Raw genomic sequence first — 19,755 nt, 5'->3', positions numbered from 1 at the left:
AAAGATACACACACACAAAGCAGAAAATAATATTTGAATCCTAATACTATATTCCTATACAGAATGAAATTAGGGTTTTTAAAGAGAAAAAAGAAACCAAAAAGTGCTGGATGGATCTTCAGCTCTGACATTTATTAGCAAGTCATTAAAACGCCATGAACTTCAATGTTCCCAATATATTAAATGTGGATGTTAATATCCTCCCCACTAGGCTGGTCATAAGGAATGTATGTTGCAGTCAATAACTACTAACTAATCTCAAGATTATTGTTACTTTGTACTATCATCAGAAACAGGAAGTGGAGCAATGGATTATGGTTCTGGCCCAGGCATTGGTAACTCCACCCCACATATTTCCAGTATCTGCACCCCCTAAGTTACACATGCCCTACTAGTTAATAACATAGAAAAGCACCCTTGTTCAGGATCATCACATAGCTAATGGCTCCCATGGTACACTTCCCTAGGCAATTGGTGTGGCTAGAAGACTAGGTTAAAAGGTTTCTTCTACACACTATGCAGGTACTGAATATAAAGGGAATCATTTCCTTAGATTTATGAGAAAGGGGTGAAAGTCTGGGGCTGTGAAATATGAAGCAAGCTGAAAAGGCTAAGCACATATTTGTCTATTTTGCTTATAGATCAAAGTAAAAAATGGGGAGAGAACACAGGCTATTTCAATATATGCAGCAAAAAGATATGGGGGTAGGGACAGAAGATACTTAATCAGAGTTGTTTCAGGGGAAAGAAAAAGCCAATGAAAAATTAGGCTAAATTTAGAACAATATGATCTATGAGATGTCTGACCAATGTCTCTGGAGAAATATAGAACAACACTGTTCTTTTTTTTTTTCTTTCTTTTTCTTTTTTTTTCTTTTCTTTTATTTTTTTTAATATATGAAATTTATTGTCAAATTGGTTTCCATACAACACCCAGTGCTCATCCCAAAAGGTGCCCTCCTCAATACCCATCACCCACCCCCCCTCCCTCCCACCCCCCATCAACCCTCAGTTTGTTCTCAGTTTTTAACAGTCTCCTATGCTTTGGCTCTCTCCCACTCTAACCTCTTTTTTTTTTTTTCCTTCCCCTCCCCCATGGATTTCTGTTAAGTTTCTCAGGATCCACATAAGAGTGAAACCATATGGTATCTGCACAGCAAAGGAAACAACCAACAAAACTAAAAGGCAACCAAAGGAATGGGAAAAGATATTTGCAAATGACATATCGGACAAAGGGCTAGTATCCAAAATCTATAAAGAGCTCACCAAACTCCACACCCGAAAAACAAATAACCCAGTGAAGAAATGGGCAGAAAACATGAATAGACACTTCTCTAAAGAAGACATCCGGATGGCCAACAGGCACATGAAAAGATGTTCAGCGTCGCTCCTTATCAGGGAAATACAAATCAAAACCACACTCAGATATCACCTCATGCCAGTCAGAGTGGCCAAAATGAACAAATCAGGAGACTATAGATGCTGGAGAGGATGTGGAGAAACGGGAACCCTCTTGCACTGTTGGTGGGAATGCAAATTGGTGCAGCCGCTCTGGAAAGCAGTGTGGAGGTTCCTCAGAAAATTAAAAATAGACCTACCCTATGACCCAGCAATAGCACTGCTAGGAATTTACCCAAGGGATACAGGAGTACTGATGCATAGGGGCACTTGTACCCCAATGTTTACAGCAGCTCTCTCAACAATAGCCAAATTATGGAAAGAGCCTAAATGTCCATCAACTGATGAATGGATAAAGAAATTGTGGTTTATATACACAATGGAATACTACGTGGCAATGAGAAAAAATGAAATATGGCCTTTTGTAGCAACGTGGATGGAACTGGAGAGTGTGATGCTAAGTGAAATAAGCCATACAGAGAAAGACAGATACCATATGGTTTTTTTTTTCTTTCAAAACATACAACTTGGATATAGATCCTGTAAAACAATGCTAGTATACCTTTGTAACTAGGCCTGGTGGTGTTTATTCTGTATTTGCTTCTTCTGGGACTAGACTAAGGGTGGCATTTAAGGTTTTTTTTTTAGGGGAAGTTAATCAGAGACCTCACTCAGGGTGAAAATCCAGTGGTGTCTTTGTGTCTCTTAGCACATTAAATACCTACTGGGATGGGACCACTTTATGTCAAGCTCATGAAGGAAGGGCCCAGCACACTGCTGGCCCTAAAGTTTGTACCATTATTTTTTCCCCCAACAAATACAATGGTTCTCAACAATAATAAGCAAGTAATTCAATTTGACTGGGGAGAGGGCCAGTGTGAACGATGAAGAGCTTAAATTACAGAGTCCTTCAAAGGGAACACTGAGTGCTCCTCTCTTCTCCATTGTTTTTAAGTTCCAACAGGAAATTGGACTAAATAAAGCACTGTTTGGTAGAGGTGTTTGTGAAATGAGTTTTAATGAATTGACAAGAATTGTGTATAATTGCCATCATTGTTTATATGTAAATGGTGTTTCAAAGTAATTGAAACATTTTAATAGCTTAAATGCTGCTCTTGAAATATTGTGTACATTATTTGTTCAACAAACTTTTTTCTTTCTATCAATAAAATAAACTTTACAATCTTGTGAATATTGGTAGGAGACCTAATCTTTTGCCTTTGTGTTTGAAAAAATACTAAGTGTTTATACTGAATAATCCCATTTTATAGTTTGTAGAGTTATCTTGAATTTTTCTAGAGAATTTACACCATGATCATCACTCCTCGTTCATCCATCACGGTTAGTTTTGCCAATGCAATGAATTAATAAGATTAGGAGGGGATATAGAAAGACACCGGGGCAGGGATTTTGATCTCTGTGTTTCATTCCCAGACCCTTGATGAACTAAATGTGAGTTTCCAGGCAAGGCTTTTAAAGCTTCAGACCGTACTCACATCATCTGCAGAATAGGGAGATTTTACTATATGTATGCTATTGATTTTACTAGATGTATGCTAGATGTCTACTCACTTACCTATAAGCTCTCTGTAAAAAATGCTTTAAAATGACTTTAAGCCTCCTTGAGACACTTCCAGGGGTAGATTCTATAATTCTGTGATTACACGTGTGGGCTAAGGAACTGGAACTGGGAAGATCAGTGCACCCCTGGCAATCTGGCTGATACAACAGAAATGAGAGTCCACTTCTCCCAGGCCTCAGCTGGCCCCTGGGCCAAGGAGACATGTTACGCTGTTACTATCTATCCAGTTCAACTGTACTGCCAATGTCAACACACAATGAGATGGGTATATGTAATTGTGTTGAGGAGTTACACAGAGTCTTTAAACAGAGTGAAACTGAAGAAGATAAATGATCGCTTGGGAACTGACTGAGGGCATGAATTGACCATGGCTTGGAGGCACTAGAATACAACACGGGAAAAACAGAGGTGCCTATTGTACCTTTTTTGCAAAAGGGCCCTTCATATGGTGAATTGGTGCAATCGCACGAGTACCCACTGTACTTCTCCACGCACTTGCCCCCGTTGTGGCAGATGCTACCATAAGTGCTACAATGGCCCGGGCATCCCGGCCGGACTCCAGACGTGACCTTGGCCCTCTCCTCCAGGTCCAACTTCTGCCCATTCAAGTGTAATGAGCGTATGCATCCTAGGAAGCCTTTCTGTCTTGATGATGTTCCCCCTAAGCAGTGAAAAATAAAAGAAAAAAAAAGTAAGGTATCATACCATTCAATGTTTTAGGTTTAATAGCGAGATACTCATAACAGTTATGTGTCGTTCTGTTGTCCTGCTGTGTTGAACTTTTCAATTATAGCTTCAGGTGAGAATTAGGAATTCAAACAGCATGTGCAAAATGCATTGCATGTCTCTCCAGGCCAGGAAGAAGCTCACCCCAACTCAAGAAAAAAAAAAAAGAGAGAGAAGAAAGAAAGAAAGAAAAAATAATATGCTTCACATGGAATCCTGTACCTTACATGTTTCAGACAGAAACTTTCGATCACCATGTTCCTTGCAAATGAAATAAAATGTGTTCTGATGTAGTCTCCAGCAGACTTTTGTCTGAAGTAGAATGCACAAGGGAGATTGTCCCTTCGGACAAAGTGAGAAGCAAGCTGTTAGGCACATGAAGTTAGAACATGGGAACAAGTCTTGCATGGCTCCTGTAGTGCGATGCGAGCCCTGGAAGGAGGGCGGGCTTTGGGACACAGACATGGAGTCATACTCCAGGTCACTAGCTGATTAGCCACATTGACCACTGGATGACCTCATCTTAGCTACTTGATCTGTAAAATAATAATAAGTCTGTTTAGTGTATTTTCGTAAAGCTTAGTTAAGATCGTGGAATGCAGTATGTGCTCAATCATTACGCTTTTCTATGCCTTCTCCTGAGCCCTTACAATGACTGGAACCAGTAGGTCATTTATATGTATGTGTATATATAAAGAGAGACAGCACTATCCTAGCACTTACCTCCAAATTATTATTTGGAAGAGAAATTTCTCCTTCTGGAATACAGAACCGGATTATAACCCAACTTTTCTGCTGTGGGTACATCCTGAAGTTATCAGAGAGATTCACAATGCTCTTTGCAAATTATTTAAGAATGGAGTAGATTCCAAGTGACAGAGGATTTTGTTACCATTGGGAACCCAGGACTCTACTATCCCAAACCTCAGATATCAGAAAAATGTGAACAGAGAGACAATAAGCCAAGAAATTAAACTAAATCTCATCAGGAGATATTTATTTTTAATTTTTTAATGTTTATTTGTTTTTGAGAGAGAGAAAGACAGAGCATGAGCAGGGGGAGGGGGATGGGCAGAGACAGAGGCAGAGGGGGGTGGGAGACACAGAAACTGAAGTAGGCTCTGGGCTCTGAGTGGTCAGCACAGAGCCTGATGCAGGGCTTGAACTCATGAACTGGGAGATCATGACCTGAGTGGAGGTCAAACGCTCAACTGACTGAGCCACGCAGGCACCCCCATGCCCCCCAATCAAGATATATTTATTTATTTGGTGCTTGGAATCATGGGAGATCCCAGAGAAGACACGGGCCCAGACTGCCTTTAAAAACAAAAGTTCTAGTCCAAATTCAACACTGTGGTCTCAAGTCCACACACATGAATAAAGGGAGGATACACTTAGGTCTTCAAGGTCTACAAAGTGTACTAACAGAGAGAAAAAAAAATAATAGGAGCAGGACCAACTTATCATTTATTTTCTGTATCCATCAACTCTCCTTTCTGAGCCCCATTCATTTCTAGTCCTACAATCCTATTAAATCTTGGTCTAGCAAATGCCCACATAAAAATATATTCCCACCAGGGTGGATACAGATGAGAATTCCAAATGTGTCATCTCAGAAGAGGAATATAGATGCTAAAGCAAGAAACAAAGCGGTAACTTGAAGAAATAAGTCAGGTAACCTAAAATTTCCTGGCATCCGTCAGCCTGGCAGGCTGGACAAGGAAATAATTGGAAATGGGGATGATGGGAAGGTACCGTGGGGTTAAGGGGGTTTTGTGCCTTCCCTGAATCACACCAGGCCTACAGACACATCAATATGTGTACGGCAGTCACTGGCTGCATCCACAGACAGAAATAACGTTGCTAAAGGATTAATCGAGTCTTTTATTCTGAAATAATGGTGAAACTCTACTGTATTTTCAGTTCTGATAAGCGATACCCAAAGAGGGCCAGGAGGTCAAACCCAAATTGCATTCTCCTGCCTGTCTCAATTTGAGGGAGTAAATCTCCTTTCAACCGCAAGATAAATCAATTATAAATACAAGCAGATCATAAAGGAAGGCTCATTATTTCTTTCCCAGAGATTGTACAGAATAAAGAGGGGAGGATTGATGTAGTCAACCATTTTGCCTCCCCCCCTCCCACCCCTTATTTTGTAGTTACTCTCTGCAGTAGATTTGAATAACTCTTCATACATCTTGTTAGGGGCATTTTGCTTCTAGCAGAGGTGGAAATGCAAGACCTATTGCACATTTTCTCGTGTGTGACTTAGTCAACAAGTTTATAAATGGAGACAAGAGTGGCTGGGGTGGTTTCTCTGGCAGAAATGTGCTCCTTGAGGGTTGAGACATATGGAACATAGAGAGAATGACCTAAAACAAGAGGAGCATTTCATTCCCAGATGCTTACAAAACAAATGACACAATGAACTATGAACTAAGTTACACAACGAACTAACTTTCAGGGTTCACCTGGCTGCTTTTCATTCTTTACGAACAGTAAACAAACTAGAGGTCGGGCTTCTCTTTTTTCTTCCTGGAGAGGTAATAGGTAGACTGAGAATAGAATAATTCCAGAAAGATGCCCCTCACCCACACACTCACACCGAGTCAGGTTGCTAGATCTCTCCATTTTCTGATGTTGCCTACTACCTGTAGAGTATTGGTGTAGATGTGAACCTTCTGTGAAACTTGAATAGGATACAGAAATGTAGCCACAATCTTTCCACCCCCTCCTTCCACACAGTCCTCCCCCTGCCCCCTCCCAACCTAGCCCTGCGGATTTGCTCTCCCAGCTATCTCTGGCTCCATCTACTTTTTTTTTTTTTTAATTTTAGTGTAGTTAACGTAAAGTGCCATCTGCTTCTTTATACACCTAGAGCCATAGTCCTAGTACAATGCTCCTCACTCCAACTTGACTCCCTTTGACAACCTTCCAACTGATCTTTGTACCCTCAGTCCCGATTCTTCCCATCCATTCATTACTTTGGACTCGGCTATTTCTATTTAATTCTCTTCAGAGACTACTGATTGTCCTCAGGATCAAGTTCAAATTCCTTGGCACAGATGGTACAGTATGAAAGATCTAGCCTTCATTTACCTCTCTAGCTCTCCCCCTCCCCCCGGCCCATATTCCCTTCTCTGACTTCAGTGCACTGGGCCTTCTGAACTACTAGAGGCTCCCCAATGCCCTACGGTCTTGACTTTGGATCTCTTCATGTACTTGCCATAATGTGGTATGTTATCGTCTCCATGCATTCCACAATCCCATTACTCCACCCTTGTCTTTATACACACACACCTGCATTCATATACGCACATCCCTTCCTCACATAGTTTCTGTAACCCAGTATTTAGTTATTTTATTTAGTTGTCACTTTTTAAAAAATGAGAAAAATTTTTTAAATTCGAATAAATCTTTGAAAAATCAGAAGAGATGTTAACAATGAACCTGCTTTCCTGCATGGCAAATGTCAGCTGTAGCCACCCTGTGGTCAGTTCCTTTAAGACAGGGACTCCCATCCCCACTTGGCCACATTCTCCTCCGGGACCACTTCATTCATTCATATGGCCTTCCCTGCCCTTGCAGGTATTTGATTTTTAAGCTGCTGCTCTAAGCTCTAATATACTTTTCTCTTTACTCACCTGAATCTTGTCTACAGTTCATTAAAAGGTTGGAACAACAAGAAAAAACAACAACAACAAAACTGTAGCGTCATACTTAAAGCACTTGAAAGTCATGATTTCGAGGTTTGTAGTTAATCTGCAAGCTGACCAAGAATCAGAACAATGTTTCTAATTTAAAATAAAAATTACATTTCAAACATACTTGTCTGCTAGAAACTTTAAAAATAACTCATTGAGAGGTGCCTGGGTAGCTCAGTTGGTTAAGCATCCAACTTCAGCTCAGGTCATAATCTCACAGTTCATGAGATAGAGCCCTGCGTTGGGCTCTGTGCTGACATCTCAGAGCTTGGAGTCTGCTTCAGATTTTGTGTCTTCCTCTCTCTCTGCCCCTCCCCCACTCATGGTCTGTTTCTCCCTATCTCAAAAATAAATAAACATAAATTAAAAAAATTAAAACAATAAGATAAAATTAACTCATTGAATACCCCAAGGAAAAGAAGGCATTCTTCAAATTATTCACATTGTATAGCTGAGGAAACTTAGTGTCAGAGAGATTGTTTGGGCCAGAGTCAAGAATCAAACAGATTTTCTTTTTTTTTTTTATTAAAAAAATTTTTTTTAACATTCATTTATTTTGAGACAGAGAGACAGAGCACAAGCACTGGAGGGGCAGAGAGAGAGAGGAAGACACAGAATCCAAAGCAGGCTCCAGGTTCTGAGCTGTCGGCACAGAGCCCAACCCGGGGCTTGAACTCATGAGCTGTGAGATCATGACCTGAGCTGAAGTTGGACACTCAACTGACTGAGCCACCCAGGGGCCCCTCAAACAGATTTTCTGTGGCAGAGCCAGGTGTCGGACTGGGGTCTCTTGACCTTCAAAGCCTGCATATCTTGAAAGCTCTAAAATCCTAAAATGAATGAAATGATTAGACAACTTGAGTCATTCCTATAACCAAGGGATCCTTCTACCTTCTTACCTTTATCTCTACCATGTTTTCCCCCCCCATCAAGTAATATACACATAGGCATTTATTCTCTTGACCTCCACCTCACCCTTCTGGATAACTATCACTATTGGTTAGCTTGTTGGCCTAGCGAGAAGCAGTTCTGCCTGAGACTCTTCAGCTGGCCCTTGGTATCAAGCATGTTCATTGTGATGATATTTCCTTGAACTACATACAAAGGTCACTATCATCATTCTAAGCCTGTCTTAGAAAACCTCCATGTGTCAGCTCCATACATGCTCATCGCTTCCAGAGGAACATCTCAATTTTGTTCTGGTCTTTGGCACCAAGTGCAAAAGCCTCTGTTTCTCTCATGGGTGCCTGTTCTCTTTCCTCCTCATGCTCAAGCAAAACTCCTTCGTTGAGGTCTCTTCTTCAGGTAAAACACTGAATGTGCCAGGTTGGGCTCTGGATTCACAAAGATAATAACTCTTTCTGTTTTTCTACCTTTCTTCCTTTCTTTCTTACTTTTTTGACGTTGAACATGGAGTAGCTGTTTTTTATATGAATCACAATAGCTAAATTAAGTACAGGTACATGTACCACCTAGATTCCAAATTCTAAAGTGACAGAGGATTTAGCATATACCTAATGGATAAAAGCAAATACACTAACCATCATTTGTCTTCTGCTTTTATCCTGCCCGTCCAACTGACAGTCTTGGTACCAGAAGGAAATCCTAGGAGAAACTTTCATTCCAAAATATGATTTTCTTAAAAACAAGGCATGTGTCTGGTTGAGTTTGGCCAGATATAGTGATTTCTTGCTCAAAAGTCAATCAAGACACTCTATGTAACAATACAGGTGGCACTAACTCGGTGTTTAAAAGGTCAAATAACGATGCAATAGTCAAGTTGAACTAAAAGCTTACTTCTTATACAGCACCTTCTATGCACTGTGCTTCACAGACATATTCTGATTTAATCCTCACTACAAACTGGGACCTCAAATAAAATACGAATCCTCCTCAAAAAATTGGGAAAGAGATTGTTAACTTAGAATCACATAACAACAGATTGAAGGTATTTCCTATTTGTTTGGTGGAAATGAATGTTGTGAAAAACTTATCAAGAATAATTCAGCAATGTGTATCAAGAGCCATGAAAACATTATTATCATTGGCCTTATTCTACCTTTTTAAACAAATATCCCAACATGGAGCTAGTGGTGATGATTACACCCCAAAATAATTAATTTAGCTTCATACATAGTCATTACAAATAGTGTATTATGTGCACAAATAGTATAATTATCTACCTAGAAAATCCCCTCAAAACAATAATGACAAATTATTACAATTAAAAGTATAAGAATGTGGATGGATATAAACATCAACCTGCGAAATCAATCATGGTTCTATATAGCAATGATAACCAACTGGAAGACGGAATAGCTAGGAAAAAATCCTATTTAACAACAAAAGCAGCAAAACACCTTGAAATTAACAAGACGTGTATATATAAAGGAAATGATACAATTTTACCTTCACTCCTAAGGATACCTGAAGAAACAAAACATGCTTCAGTATGAGTCAGTAATGTATAGCTAGTTCCTTTAACACAATACAATCTAATCAATAGCCCCCAAAATTATTTTCATAGAACATGAAAAGCTAAATCTAAAAGCCCACAAGAAGAGATACAGGATTAAAAACAGGAGTGAAGTAGGTGTGTGTGTGTGTGTGTGTGTGTACGCATGCACGTGTAAGGGGAAACCTCTCCTATTCAGTATCAAAATATGCCCTGTAAGTGTGTGCCCTGTAAGTGGTGCAGTACTTAGGGGAAAAAAAATCTATGTAAATAAAACAGAAACCAGAAATTTCTGGGTTTTGTTTTTGGTTTTGTTTTTGTGTTCGGTTTTAGTAAGCTCTATAGCCAACGTGGGGCTGGAACTCTTGACCCTGAAATCAAGAGTTGAATGCTTTCATGACTGAACCAGCCAGGCACCCCAAGAAACTAGAAACTTCTAAGAATTCCAGAAACAGACTCTTTATATAGAAAGATGGCTTTTACATTATAACATACATTAGAGTTCTAAGTAACTAGGAAAAAGAGGAACCATGAAATAAATGGAGATGGGAAATTATTTTGGAAAATAAATAAAATTACAATCCTACCTCAAAACCTTAAACAAATTCCAGATGCATCAAGGATATAAAATAAACATGGCAACAAAACAAGCAAAAACTGAAAATATTAGGTAAAAACACTAGACAGCAGTTTAATATGCTATTTATATTGACATGCTATGGTCTCCGAGGCATATTTGAAGTCAAAAAGCAAACGAAAACAAACAAACAAAAAACAGTGAGAAAGCTGTGGTATAATACCTATAAATATATAGTTTATGTAAATATAGCCACAAATAATAATATTGTACAGTGCTTCCTCAGGGTACTTAAATGTATGTAAGAACCTTGAACACTGTCTAGAAAGTCTCATACTGGGCTAATATCGGTTGCCTCTAATAAGAGTATTTGGAGGTATTATTGACTAATTCTCAGTGAATATGTATTTGCATATTGATTGTACACTTTGAAATAAATCTTTTCATTTATTATGTACATTATGTATAATGCTGTTGCTCTCCTTTTTCTAAAAGTCATTTTGGAAGTAATCTTCTATCAAGTTTCAAATATAACTCCTTGCTACAGAATTGTGTATATCTCTGAAAGCCATTTATTAATCCACGTGGTATTTGGGCATTAAGGAAAACCTGTCTCAGCATCAGCATGTTTTTGTCTGGAGTGTGAGTCAGGGTGTGTCAGAGGTATTTATCTTGCTACTTGGGTTTTCTGTAAAGTAAAGAGGCTTGCTTTTTTGCTGTTTTTTCTTCAAGACTACCGGCTAAAAACCAAATATTTGCTTTCTTTTTAACAGAATGGTGGCAGGGCCCAACATTTTGCCTAGGCAGAGCGCTAAATATGCATTCTGTGGAAATCCTCTTTTGGTTATTTACATCCAGGAGGAGGGGGAAAGACAAGCAAGCACTTGAATGGTGCTTCTGTTTCTGTTGCTAATGTGGAGCCATAGGGAACAAATCCCACTGCAGTTCAAGGTGGCTGATTAGGGTTTTACATATCATCTGGAGGAACCCCTGAAGGAATATCAAGATGATGAAGCAGCAAAATTCCCATAATCCTAACGACGGGTCTAGAGTAGCCACGGGAGCCATTTTGACCAACAGGAACATGTCCCATCTTGCCAAGATGAGTGCCAAGCCATGCCTCACCGTACTCCCCGCTGCCAGTTTTTGAAGATGAAAAATCACTATCAAAAATAGCTTTAAAGAAAAGATACAAAGGTTCCCGTGAAAGAGGAGCCTTCCTGCAAGGGCAATGGAATGAAAAATACCGTATGAGCTCCCGGTCTTTTCTAGAATCAGCTGGAGCATCTACATTCTTCCCAGCTGGCTGCCCGGCGACATCCTTGTCCTATTAGCACCAATGTCTGGATTTTCTGTATGCTAGGGCCCCTGGCAGTCACTGGCTAGTTTTCTCTAGCATGGCCTTACTGAGAACAAATACGGTCCCAGGAGCTAAAGCACACACCCATTTAAAGAAATCAGCAGATAAAGAAAAAGCTCTATAATTATGAGCTTTCAGAATTTTCCCCAATCTTTCACCTGACCCAGAGCAATTTTATGAGTGATACCAGGAGATCCTAAAATATTAAAAAAAAAAAAGCCTGAAATTCACTAAATAGGAGAGTAGCAATGGCAGGTCAGGGCCAACCAGTTCTCAAGTCCAATCTATTAACGCTGTCATGACATTTTGATGCATTTGTGCAGTAATCACTCTGGGTCTTTTTCTTATCCCAAGCTTTCTTTGGGGAAGTGATGGCTGCAGTGTGACTAGGGACGTACCATCAAACGTGTGTATTCTTTTGCCAGAAAAAAAAATTAGCTGTAACTTGGAAATTAAGCAAAAAACATGGATGATGTTTATCTAGTAGAGATGCAAATAATTTCTTTCCAGTAGAACAGATAACTCCAAAGATGGCCTGATTTGAGCAACACTTGTATATTTAACACCAAAACCTTATCCTAACTTTTTTTGTTGTTGTTAAATTGACTATACATATCCTAGATTTTCAGATGCTCTCTGAACCGGCCATCACATCTTACTGGCTTCCTCGCTAACAAATGAATTAAATAAAGTCTCTGACACAAGTTTATTTTCTATTTGCCCATGACTCATGATTTTATATATTTGAAGACTATTTGTATATATTTAATGATTATTTATTTTGATACAGAGCAAGAGAAAGAGAGAGAGAGAACATGAATGGGAGAGGGGTAGAGAGAGAAAGAGAGAAACCCAAGATTCCTGAGATCATGACCTGAGCTGAAATCAAAGGTCAGATGCTTAACTGATGGAGTCACTCTGGCGCCCCTTGAAGATTATATTTTAACACATATTACAAGCATCAGTTAAAATGTTGTTCTTATTATGAGAACTTAAAAACTGTGATGGACAAGTTTTCATCCCCCAATGTATAATAAGTAGAATACTAATAATACTACTACTAATAATAATATAAATATAGGGAGCTTTTAGTCTTTGTAAACATGAGGCAAGCTGGATGTATATCATCCACATTTCCCTCTGGGAATGCAGGTATCCAGAGAGGCTAAATGGCCTTCAGGAATAAAAGGAAGGAAACAAGGTAGCTTTGCCGAAAAGAAGGTAGCAAAGAAAAAGAGGGTGAATAGACCCAGAGGCAAAAAGTGATGGAACCAGACCAAAACCATTATGCAGCTTGCTCTGGAGGAAAGGAAAAGCTATGGACGTCAGGGACCCCAGAATATTGGCGGTATTGTAAAAAGAAATGGAAACTCACATAAATATAATCCATCCATTGGCCTGCACTGTAACTTCTAGAAAGGGGCTCCTCTAGGGCAAGAGCTTTTTCTTACTCAGGATTGTGTAGGTGAGCACCCAGTGAGTAGACAGCCAAATCTGGCCTTCAGGGCAACAACTTCACCCTGCCAGTAGTGTCAACTCCCACCTGTTTGATAACTTAATTTCCCCAGGGAGGGATATGAAGATGAAAGGCAGGGAAGGGAGGGTCTCTGAGGACAAAGGTTTTGGGGGATGGCAAGTGGAATGGGAAGCAGAATGGCACTGGACCCCATTGCTTTAAGATACTTTAAGATGCTTCAGGGCTCAAAGAAGGGCTCTGGTGCAATGCAGATGGCAGCGGGGAATGTGCTGTCCTGAGGCTCCCCTAGGAAGAGGCCACTCACGGGTACCCAAATAAACAACAGGGCAGGAAAGCACGGCCTGCTTTGAGGTTTTGGACATTTGGGCTCCAGTCGTACTCCTGGAAACCTGAACAAGCAAGTGACTGGCCAAGCTGAGAGAGGTGCTCCCTGCACACCGAGTTGTGCACACGCATCCCAGGCTGCCTTCTAAGCACCGATTCCTTTAGAGACTGTACGAAGTCTCCTACTAACCTCATTCCCCAGTGTAAGGAGGAGAGAGGCAGGGAGTCAGCACACACATGTATGAGGGATAGAGTCTGGAAGCTGCCTCCAGATCAGACTTGAGAGCCACACCCCCTTAGCTCTGCTCACCACCACCCCCCCACCCCCCCGCCCTTGGATATCAACCCTACACTGCACCCTACGGGAACCTGGCATAATGGTTCCCTAATGGGAACCCCTGCTCCCCATTCAAAGCCTGTACTTTTATTAAAAATTTTATTTATTTATTTATTTATTTATTCATTTATTTATATGCTTATTTATTCTTGAGAGAGAGAGAGAGAGAGAGAGAGACAGAGTATGAGTGGGAGAGGGGCCAGAAAGAGAGAGAGGGGGGAATACACGGAATCTGAAGCAGGATCCAGGCTCTGAGCTGTCAGCGCACAGCCCAACATGGGGCTCAAACTCACGAACAGCAAGATCATGACCTGAGCCAAAGTCGGACGCCCATCCAACTGAGGGACCCAGGCGCCCCTAAAGCCTGTACTTCTTAAATAGCAAATGAATCTTATTTATTTTCATGCTCCTGTTGTCCAGCCCAGGGCTGAGAGCAGAATGTACATTCAGAAAAAAAAAAAAAAATTAATGAATTGTGACCAAAAGAAAAAGAAATAGTGAGAGAAAAGAGTAAGGACACAGTGGCAGATGGAATGGGGCATCAGACATCTTGCAGTGAGCATTTTCTCCCCAACCCAGCAAAAATGGTGCATTACCTGCTATAAAGAATGTCTTGGTCCTCAGGTGCCTGGGTGGCTCAGTTGGTTAAGGGTCCGACTTTGGCTCAGGTCATGATCTCATAGCTCATGGGTTCAAGCCCCGTGTAGGGCTCTGTGCTGACAGCTCAGAGCCTGCAGCCCGCTTTGGAGACTGTATCTGCTTCTCACTCTACCTCTCCCCAGCTCATATTCTGTCTCTCTCTCTCTCTATCAAAAATAAATAAACATTAAAAAAAAGAAAAAGAAGAAGAATGTATTGGTCCTTCAGGTGTTTTGGACAAGGAAGGAAGAGAGGATAAGGCCGATACGTGACAGAACAAAAAATAAACTTGCCTTAAAATATTACTTCAATTAAAACAAAAACTGAAAATTACTTCGATTGAAAACAAAACAAAATAAAACAAAACTGGGTTGGCTTTTTGCTGCTGCCTCACTGGCAACAGGGGCTCAGAGAAGGACGGTCTCTGAAGGTCATGCCGGCTCAGATGTCTCCACAAATGGGTGTCGGATGTGGTCGGCTTTCAGTTTATTTCATGAAACTTCCAGTATCATTGAATCACAAATGGAGGGACTTGTCTGGGCACATTCTCTGATCTGATAAATGAGCCCATCTTTGCCCACCAGAGCACAGGGAAAACAATAGCAACCGCCATGTGAATCCAGTGAAAACCCCTCAGAGCAAGCTTGTGTATACCATGTAACAATTTGAAAGCCGGGTTTTGAAAATTCCTTTACCTTTGAAAGCTGGTTGCTAAGACAACGGCCGTTGTAACTTTCCCTTTTACAAAGGCCCTACCCCAGCTTTTGGGGCATTCACATATCAGATACACTACCATGTGGGGACACTTTTGCTGATTTGCGCAAAGGAAGGATAAAACCCAGTGTGGGGCAAGATCCCTCCCCTGGGAGCTTTTACACTAATTGAATGTGTCCTTTAAATGTCAAACCTCATAAATTTCCAGGCCAAGCAGTGCCTCATTATCCCACTGGGGTGGGGCCACAAATAATTTCCCATTTAAAATGATTTTGCTTGCAACTCCCAATTAATAAACGTTGATAGAGAATTCCAAGTAGGAGAAAAATTAAATCTTTGTAATTGATTTGTGGAGTATTGATTATAAAGCCCGGTGGCAGATGGAATAACTGAGGCTCTGTAAAGGTAACTGACTAAAAATAAAGCTAGTAGCTGGGGTGCCTGGGTGGCTCAGTTGGTTAAGTATCTGACTTCGGCTCAGGTCATGATCTCACAGTTTGGGAGTTCGAGCCCCGCGTGGGGCTCTGTGCTGACAGCCTGGAGCCTGCTTTCAGTTCTGTGTCTCCTGCTCTCTCTGCCCCTCCCCTGCTTACGCTTTGTCTCTCTCTTTCAGAAATAAATAAACATTTAAAAAAATTTAAAAAAAGGTATGAATGAAAATAATGCAAACTTGACTCCAAGGATTCCATCAGCTTTAAAGAGTGTTTCAGAGAAGAACGGGGGAGAAGGCATTATATTATGGTTGATTTTGGGGAGACATGAGGAATACATTTTGCTTAAGAAGATTACTATGATTAAAAAAAAAGTGTGTGTGTGTGTGTGTGTGTGTGTGTGTGGTTGTGTGTCTTGTGCAAGAAATCTCTATGATTCTGGCTCAGGTTGGGCTTTCCAGCAAGCAGGCTATGGATGGATGTAAAGGGGAGAGTGGTATGTTAAAGATGCCCTTGGGAACCACACCTGTGGATGGGAGGGGAGGGAAGCAGGGATGGGCAGAGAGGGCGAGAGTGGCAGTGCAGGCCTGACATTAGACTAGAGCAGCCACAGAGAACACTAGAGCTAGAAAAGCCCATCAGAGATGTGCCCCCTTGGTCAAAATGGCCAAACTTTTATACCCTGGACTCAAATGGTCGTTGCATATGGGCCTCCTTGCCAAGGATGTGGCTTTGCCCCGGTGTTTCTCTGCAGTGCCTAAAGGGGCAGACACTAGAAAAATGTGTGCCAACAGCATTCCTGTGACAGGCAACAAGTAATCCTTGAAAGGGGACTTTAGCAGCACATTCCTAGGTCTACCACGAGTTCCTAAGCCTCTCTCTGCACCATAAACAGGTCCTGAAATGACCCTCACCATGTAGCCTGACACATGGCTGATGGAGGAGAAAACTGAATCCAAATGTGGCCCTTCTCATCTCTTCTGCAAGACCACCTTCCCCTACACAAGTGGTTTTGAAGCCAAATCCCTTCCTCCCCGGATCAGAAGGAACTTGGTAACAACATGAGAACTGAGTGTAACACTTTGCTGAGGATTGTGGTTACATTTCTTCCCCTCTATCACTCTGTTCAGGGTTTCTCACCTCCTTCCCTGAATCCTCAGCTTTGTCACCAAAGCCTTGGAGAAACCAAAACAGGATCACTAGGTGGTAGGTGGGGTCCCAGTATCCACATGCCTTGTTGAGTCTGCTTTGTTCCAACCTGGACTTTCTCTCAATGGCATCTTGGCTTAGGGAAAGGAACAAACAACTTCTCACCTCCCTCTGTCCCTCAGACTGGGCCCTTGAATGTCCAGGAGTACTGACTTTATTTTCCAGAAAGATCTGTATTTACTTTCTTTTTATGATTATCACCCCAGCGCTACAGAAATGACACTGCCCTAATTTTTTCTTTAGTCATAAACTTTGATGATGGCACTGCTAGAGGAATGCTTCTAGCATTGGGTTTTTGTGTAGTCTTAACCTCCGGGCTTCTCTCCCTGGGTTGCATGAGAAAATGATGCCGCTTGCCCCACTGTACCCTCCTTTAAAAAAGACAATAAGAGGGGCGCCTGGGTGGCACAGTCGGTTAAGCGTCCGACTTCAGCCAGGTCACGATCTCGCGGTCCGGGAGTTCGAGCCCCGCGTCGGGCTCTGGGCTGATGGCTCAGAGCCTGGAGCCTGTTTCCGATTCTGTGTCTCCCTCTCTCTCTGGCCCTCCCCCGTTCATGCTCTGTCTTTCTCTGTCCCAAAAATAAATAAATGTTGAAAAAAAAAATTAAAAAAAAAAAAAAGACAATAAGGGGGCACTTGGGTGGCTCAATCGGTCGAGCGTCCGGCTTCAGCTCAGGTCATGATCTCACAGTGTGTGAGTTTGAGCCCCACATCAGGCTCTGTGCTAACCGCTTGCTCAGAGCCTGGAACCTGCTTCAGATTCTGTGTCTCCTTCTCTCTCTGCCCCTCCCCTGCTCACACTTTGTCTCACTCTGTTTCTCAAAAATAAATCAATGTAAAAAAATTAAAAAAAAATAAAATAAAAAAGACAATAAGACTTGTGATAACATTTTACCAAAGACAATCAATCAATCAATCAACCAAACCAAATAAGAAAACACTTTACTTCAACTGGCCATTGTCAACCCAATGGTCTGTACTAGCATATGATGAAATCAGTTTCAGTTAAAACAGAAGAGGTTGTAGGTAAACATTTCAAGTAAGTGTCTGGACCCTTGGGGGAGGGTAAAAAACACTAAAATGGGCTATTGGTATAGGTTAAATGGATTCAACTGTGAACACCTTAAAGAAGAGACAAAATTCTGCAGAAGGGGTCATTTAACCATCCACTCCTCTGAATATAAAAACAGAGCCAATGTTCTTTCAAAACACTTTCAAGCTATAAGAGTGTGATTTTGTGGAGCAGGGGTATTGGGGAAGGAAAATGCATGAGGAACCTGGTAGTTCATCACTGTTTTGTGCGTACTGGCTGTTCCTCTAGGTACTTCATATGTAGCAACGAAGCAAAGCAATTCTTGGACTCACCCTGCCAGCCTTCTGCGGTCTCTTACCCACGTCTTAAACTCACCAATAACCATTTCTGGTATTGCTTGTATTAATGGGGAATGTCAGAAATCACGTATTGTTTTCCTAAGAAAAATAATTTAGGTATACCTGATGGACTCCTTACCTTTGAAAAACTAAACTTGTTTGGTAAATTAGATGTTATAATCAGAAATGTATAGGACGTTGAGAAGACAATGATTTCTTTTAATGACAGACGTAATGGTAAGTAACATCCTCCAGGCACAGTGGCTTATATAATAAGTAGGCTAAAAAGTGATTTTTCAGTGACTATTTAATGTGAAAGGGATATCTACCTCCTCCTGTGCTTTGCAACACATTATATCCTCTCAAATAGAAAACTCTACTGGCCTGCATCAGGAAAGCCATCCCCTTGAGGCACTCACGAGGATAAACGTTAAGTGACTTCTCATATAGAGACTCTGGCAGCTCGTGTGTGTGTGTGTGTGTGTGTGTGTGTGTGTGTGTGTGGTTGCATTTTGCCACAGAGAACCCACTTACATGGTGCCAGAGCTGAGTGTTACTGTTCTTTCCTGACTAGCTTCACCATTGACCCCTCCAAGTCAGTCATGCTTCACCTGAAAATGGGACTAAACAGTTCCCCACCAGCATCGAGGTAGGAACAGAAGTTTTAGGGATCTTTTTAGACTTTATGATGTATCAAGAATCATTTTGTTTTCTTTCACACTCTAGTATTTTCCCCAAGGAGCTAGAAATTGGGAACTGCAGTTTCCTTTGATATACATACACAACTGAGCGCAAAACAACAACAACAACAAACAACTCCAAAACAAAAGTCCATGAAAGGAAACAATCAACAAAACTAAAAGGCAACCAACGGAATGGGAAAAGATATTTGCAAATGGCATATCGGACAAAGGGCTAGTATCCAAAATCTATAAAGAACTCACCAAACTCCACACCCAAAAAACAAATAATCCAGTGAAGAAATGGGCAGAAAACATGAATAGACACTTCTCTAAAGAAGACATCCATATGGCCAACAGGCACATGAAATGATGCTCAACGTCACTCCTCATCAGGGAAATACAAATCAAAACCACACTCAGATACCACCTCACGCCAGTCAGAGTGGCTAAAATGAACAAATCAGGAGACTATAGATGCTGGCGAGGATGTGGAGAAACGGGAACTCTCTTGCACTGTTGGTGGGAATGAAAACTGGTGCAGCTGCTCTGGAAAACACTGTGGAGGTTCCTCAAAACTTAAAAATAGGTCTACCCTATGACCCAGCAATAGCACTACTAGGAATTTACCCAAGGGATACAGGAGTGCTGATGCATAGGGGCACTTATACCCCAATGTTTATAGCAGCACTTTGAACAATAGCCAAATTATGGAAAGAACATAAATGTCCATCAACTGATGAATGGATAAAGAAATTGTGGTTTATATGC

General features: G+C 41.1%; 1 protein-coding gene across 2 annotated transcripts in view; it reads right to left on the bottom strand.

Annotated features, from left to right (window-relative positions):
• CNTNAP5 (contactin associated protein family member 5) overlaps window positions 1–19,755 on the bottom strand; it is a 796,957-nt gene that overhangs the window by 99,821 nt on the left and 677,381 nt on the right. For both annotated transcript variants that reach the window (XM_047084746.1, XM_047084747.1), the window contains exon 18: window positions 3,402–3,641. In XM_047084746.1, coding sequence (XP_046940702.1) covers window positions 3,402–3,641 — 240 coding nt within the window. The remainder of the gene's footprint in view (window positions 1–3,401; window positions 3,642–19,755) is intronic.

This window comes from Lynx rufus, unplaced genomic scaffold, assembly GCF_022079265.1.
Source record: "Lynx rufus isolate CCGP_SWC_20201006 ecotype Redwood Valley unplaced genomic scaffold, mLynRuf1.p SCAF_2, whole genome shotgun sequence".
Lineage (NCBI taxonomy): Eukaryota > Metazoa > Chordata > Mammalia > Carnivora > Felidae > Lynx > Lynx rufus.
The sequence above is the reverse complement of the archived record's forward strand: the minus strand, read 5'-3'. Positions and strand labels throughout refer to the sequence as shown.